Source organism: Carex rostrata, chromosome 23 (assembly GCF_964058835.1).
Source record: "Carex rostrata chromosome 23, lpCarRost1.2, whole genome shotgun sequence".
In the NCBI taxonomy this organism is placed as follows: Eukaryota; Viridiplantae; Streptophyta; class Magnoliopsida; order Poales; family Cyperaceae; genus Carex; species Carex rostrata.
This window is the reverse complement of record NC_135940.1, coordinates 3675927-3681237: the sequence shown is the minus strand read 5'-3', so window position 1 is coordinate 3681237 and position 5311 is coordinate 3675927. Positions and strand designations below refer to the sequence as shown.

Here is a 5311-nt window from a genome sequence, read left to right as displayed (position 1 = left end):
CAATTGCAAGTTATGATGCCATGCGTTTAGTAAAATGTTGTAACTGTAGGTTTATTTTATTAGCTAATAAATGTAATTGGTGAATTGTGCCTTTTAATGCCGCTGTAATTATGCACTTAATTATTGGTGCTTGTCTTTTTAAGATTTTTTTTTTTTTTTTTCTCTTGAGGAGCTTCAGTTCCATTTATATGACTTGTTGCTTCGTTTGATTTTCTCATCTCTCAACACAAAAGAAGGCACAAACTGATCTACAAGCTATAGTTTCTTTCTTCTTCCTCAGAGCTTAATTAAACAAGATCTAGATTCAAAATGAAGCACTGTAGAAAGGAGAATTAATTTTTTTTTTTGGGTGATTCTTAGTGTAGATGTTCATTATTGCTGCTATGCATTATGGGCATTCTATGATATTTGATAATGTTTGGCACATTGGACAACTCACCTAAAGCAATCTGCATCGCCTCAGATTTATTATGGGCCTTCTATGATACTATGAGATGCTAATTCCAGAGACCAGAGATGGAGCTCCCTACTGAAACAAAACTGAAATAACAGTTGGTTGGCGAAGACAGTTTGCCAACAGTTTTGATACTTCCCAATTAAGAGAGATTATTATCTAAACCTTGTCCTGACAACCCTTTCTTCACTTCCCCACCACTACTTGGAACCTATCCACGTTTTGAAACAGCCGAAGACATCTCATCTCTTCTTTGCACAGGAATTAATTCGTGATGATTTTGATAGCAGCCGGAGTGCGAAACTGAAATTTTAATTTTAGGTTTTGTCATCGTATCATATATTATACCCATTCAAAAGTATTAAATCTTATCATGCAGCTAAATTTTATATTATTTAAAAAAAATTCCGTAGCAGTTTTCACAAATTCTCCCAACTCCGGGCAGTTTAATTTAGTATTACTTTATCAAAACAATAGCAATATATGTTTGAGCTTCCCAAACACATACATAAATAGAAAGCCAAAGTAGAGCTTCACAACTGAGTCCCCATTCGTCAGATAATTTACCAGTAGCTGATAAATTCAGTCGTTCATCTGCCTTGAGATCCCTGCATAAAGTGTCCACATCCACTAGATAATTCGAGTGCTATCTGACAAAATTCAAGCCATTTGTCTGCCTTGATATCCATACATGCATGGATCTCAAGTCAAGTCAGGCTAACAACTGAAGCCCAAGCATGGATCTCAAAGTTTGATGAACAATGGTAAATTACCAAGTAGTGGCTGGGTATCAGAGACGATATGGCTCTTTGTGAGGTTTCTATTCTTGCTTTTAAAATACAACATAAGTAATATCACCTCATTTTCCTACTGAAAAGATGAAAAAGGAATACTAGTAGTTAACAAAAGATTAGTCAAGGCAAGACCGGAAGAGAGACTTTGGACAAGGAAAAGAAGCTGACATTGTCGTGATTAACATGACAAAATTTAAGAGGAACTGATTTGCATCTCTTCTCCAGATCCTCTACTTCTTTTCTACTTGGGGGCCTATCCCTAGAAAATATGAGTTCAATAACAAATCATATCAATGTCAGTCACTAAATTAACACAATTCATCAAATAGGCTCAAAACACCCAAATCTTAAAATAGAACCAAGTGTGGACAGAGAAAGAGAGATTGCTTATTTTGATATATACTAACCAGATACTGAAACAAATTCCAACTGTATAACAACATAGATGCCTAATTCTACTGTACAGTACAGTACAGCTTGCGTAAGCTTGTTATGCTTGTATAAGATATAAATGATCAAGCACTATAACAAGGTGGCTCCATGGACCAAACCGATTAAAAAAATAATTGAGAGTCAAAATCAAATAGATGTATAAATTAATTACCCAACAAGACAAATGATGAAGCTGGGAACCCCTGGATCGGTTTTCTTAAACCTGCTATTTGGTCGATGAATGTCAAAAATCAGATTAGCTGCACCTATATGCAATTCCTCTACCAGACCTGCTATCAAATCTGGATCTGTATCAGCTGTGAGATCTGAATTAGAGTTTACTTTATCAAGTTTTAAGCTCCAAGGCTGGCCATGTCTCCCTACTACATACCCCAATGATTTCAGGTGCCTGAAAGTGTTAAAATTAAAAAAAAAAAAAAAATTGTCTCTGTATGGGGTGTAAGACGATAAAAGTTTATATATTGTAATTTCTCGCAGGTTAAAATCATGAAACAAAAAAATTAGAACCCTAAATTGGATCCAATTGTGATATGATGTTAATTTAGCAGAAATAAAGTAGATATCCAAGCCAGATAATGGAATCACGGAAACTTAATCCAAATACAATTCTATAATGCTTGCATATAGTTGACTAGTTTCACAATGTCTAGTTTTAGACAGTCGAGAAATAACAAATAAAATTTAAGCAATAAACATATTACACTTGAGGCTTCTAATTATGGTTTCATATTGTTGAGAAAGTATCAGGTAACATACACATGTTGATGTAAGAAATTATAATCATATTAATTCAGAGTTATATCATATTCAGGATAGAATTATAATATTTCATTGGAGCTTAATCTAGTAATTAAAACAGCTATTGCACATTTGTACATTCTTGATTTATTTACCTCTCAACTTGGCTTGATTCAATGAACCAAGGATCTTAATCAGAATTCCAGCACTAGTGCAGAACAAAATACATTTAAAGCATAAATCCTCATCTCATAAAAAGGGTACCATACCGATAAGCCTCAAAAGAATCCCAGGTGCAGCCATACCGCTTGTTGGCACACTTTCTAAAAATATCCTTCAGATCCATTATATTATTATCTCCTTCATCAAGGAGCACTAGTGCTCCTATTTGAGCCAAAAACCTGTAATTGATCATGCAAAAGATCATAGATAATAAGATTGCGGAGGATTACCACAGAATATTAGGTATATGTATTATTGTACTGTCCCAGTCACCAGTATTAGACCTTTACCAGCACAAACAATGTCTATTAACGTGCAGTACAGTGTTTCTAAAGTGTGGAAAATAAAACAAAATAAAAAAAAAAAATACAAGAAAAAAATTTGTTAGGAATAGTAACACTTACCCAATTTCTTCAATATGACAATAGAGCTTGCTATCGCGAATTACACCAGTAGTGCCCCACAGGCTACCTTTCTTCTCTATCACTTCCCCCATCCCAATTTCTTCTATCCACCTAGCTCTTGACACCTCCGTCCTTCTCTTAGTCAAATTCACACGAATTAGTACAAAATAGCAAAATATACAATTATTCGCAATTTGAACCTTTTCCGAGGGCTATTTTATAAACCATAAGTATTGGTTAGTTTGGGTAGAATGGTAACCTGATTTGGGTTTTGGGAAGAGAAGAATTGCTAGAATTCGGAGAAGAAGGTAGAAAGGGGTTGAAGTGGTGTTCTTCCGACTCGTCTTCCAGAAAATAGTTTTTCTGTTGTTGATTTCTCTCTTGGTTCAACGCTCTTTCTTTTCCCTTTCTTCGTCTCCTAGTCTCTCCTTCCATTTTACACACTTCGCCATCACCATCCATGGCTGCTTGCTCTTCCACTTCAAGCTCAAGCTCCTCTCTCCGTATCCTCTCCGATATCATGCTGTGCTCTATGCAATTACAATTACAATTAGCTCCCAGCCGGCCAATTCGGACCAAACCGCCAAAGGGAATTTGCTTTGCTGCCTATTGTAGGTATAGGGGTCGTTTTAAGATTTGTGTTTAAGTTATAACTGATGGCTCAGATCTCATTTATACTCTGTCAGAGTCAGGTATTGCACTTAACCTGAATTCCTGAAAGACGGGACGGGGTAGTGTTTTAAAATGGAAGGACCGGATTTATAAAAGAAAAGATGATTTATTGGGGAGTGGGGACTCGCAACATGCCAGCCGGGTGGATCTAAAGACTTAAACTCTACCAGTATCATTTTGGTACTAGTGATGTAGCATGTAAATACCATTACCACAGCAAATGTAACTAATCAAAATCAAATTTACTTGCTTAATATTACAACTACCGACTATTTTGGTGCTCACATGGAGCACATAATCAAACCAGTAGCAGAATTATACTGGATGTACCAGATGCTGATTCTCTAAAAGTAGTTAAATCATAGTTAAATCTGTTAACTTTTCACAATTTGGGGCTTAATAGGGAACAAATGAACAGACTGATATCAGGACCAAGTGCAATTTGATCAAACAAGGCACCGGTTGATATAATATGGTATGAGAAAATGGTAGAAATACTGACGAAATGACATGTGGATCTTGATGAGACGAAATTCCTCTTGAGTGATCCCTCTCTCTTTGTCTAGTGGGTGCACCGTATCCACCTCATCTGGCTCCAGTAGCTGCCTACAGAAATTAATAAAAATCCAAACTAAATTAATTTAATTTAGTGTCATTTCACTCGTTTAGCGATGTTTCTGAGACTTTAATGCATTAGATCAATGAAATTTCTCTGCCTCACTTCTACTTCAGATTTTTTTTTTTTCAAAATTTACTGCGGTTTCTCCTCTAAATCAATCATAAAATTCAAGGAAATTTGACGGATTGATCATCGATCGATCGATCGATGATAAGTTGATGGAGAAAGGAAGAGATTCAGAGAGAACGTACTAGTGAGAAGAGGTCCAGAAATTCGCCGCCATAGCAGAGATTCAATCGACAGGAACGAAGAAATTAAAAAAAAAAACGGCAAAGAAACAATCTTTAACGAATTTGGGTGACCTCTGCGCAAACCAACAGTAAATTCGATAATATAAATCTCGACCTCGAAACCAATAACAAAAAGAATCGCGAACTCCGCGCACGAATCTCAATAACAACGGACGGCCTTATTCGACCTTACGTTTTCAATTGTGATGGAACCGCAAAGAAAATTCATCACATGGCCCGAGAAATTGTAGTACTATACTGCTGTACAGTATATATTTGAATCAGTGTTCTAAATAGTTAGTTATAATTTTTTTCGAACTATAAATACTAAATTATGAGATAAAAGTGCGCTAATTCGACTATAACAATTATAGCTGTAATAATTGACCGCTATTACCGCTATGCGCTATTGCTACATGAGCTTTTTTTTTTGCGATTTACATTGATTTCTGTATTTTTGTTTCTATTTCTAATTCTACATGGTATGCTATGATAAGTATGCTAAATCCAACTATGTATTTCCAGTGGCGAAGCAACTCTTCTACAGGGGTAGGCAGCTGCCTACCCCTGGAAACTTTTTATTTAGAGGATCTGCATCTGACTAAAGACTTGCCTACTCTTAAAAAATGGTCTTGCCTATCTTTGAATCAGTTCTAACGATTTGT

General features: G+C 35.8%; 1 protein-coding gene across 4 annotated transcripts; it reads right to left on the bottom strand.

Moving 5' to 3' along the window:
• Nucleotides 1-841: 841 nt before the first annotated feature.
• Nucleotides 842-4729, bottom strand: LOC144574806 (uncharacterized). 4 transcript variants are annotated; one of them, XM_078324872.1, is made up of 7 exons: nt 4608-4725; nt 4240-4343; nt 3325-3595; nt 3066-3197; nt 2709-2840; nt 1853-2089; nt 842-1507 (listed from the first exon to the last, which is right to left on the bottom strand). In XM_078324872.1, exons 2-7 carry the CDS (start codon nt 4247-4249, stop codon nt 1369-1371), a joined length of 921 nt encoding a protein of 306 aa, XP_078180998.1. In that variant the 5' UTR covers nt 4250-4343; nt 4608-4725; the 3' UTR covers nt 842-1368. The 4 variants fall into 4 exon arrangements, with proteins under 4 accessions (XP_078180998.1, XP_078180999.1, XP_078181000.1 ...); XM_078324873.1 differs by lacking the exon at nt 4608-4725 and having other exon boundaries at nt 4240-4351; XM_078324875.1 differs by lacking the exon at nt 842-1507 and having other exon boundaries at nt 1849-2089; nt 4608-4729.
• Nucleotides 4730-5311: the final 582 nt, after the last annotated feature.

Excerpts from the sequence above, each read along its gene's own strand:
- LOC144574806 (XM_078324872.1), bottom strand. Across the intron at positions 3,198-3,324 it reads CTTCCCAAAACCCAAATCAG|GACGGAGGTGTCAAGAGCTA; the intron begins GTTACCATTCTA and ends GACTAAGAGAAG. Across the intron at positions 2,841-3,065 it reads TGTCATATTGAAGAAATTGG|GTTTTTGGCTCAAATAGGAG; the intron begins GTAAGTGTTACT and ends GATCAATTACAG.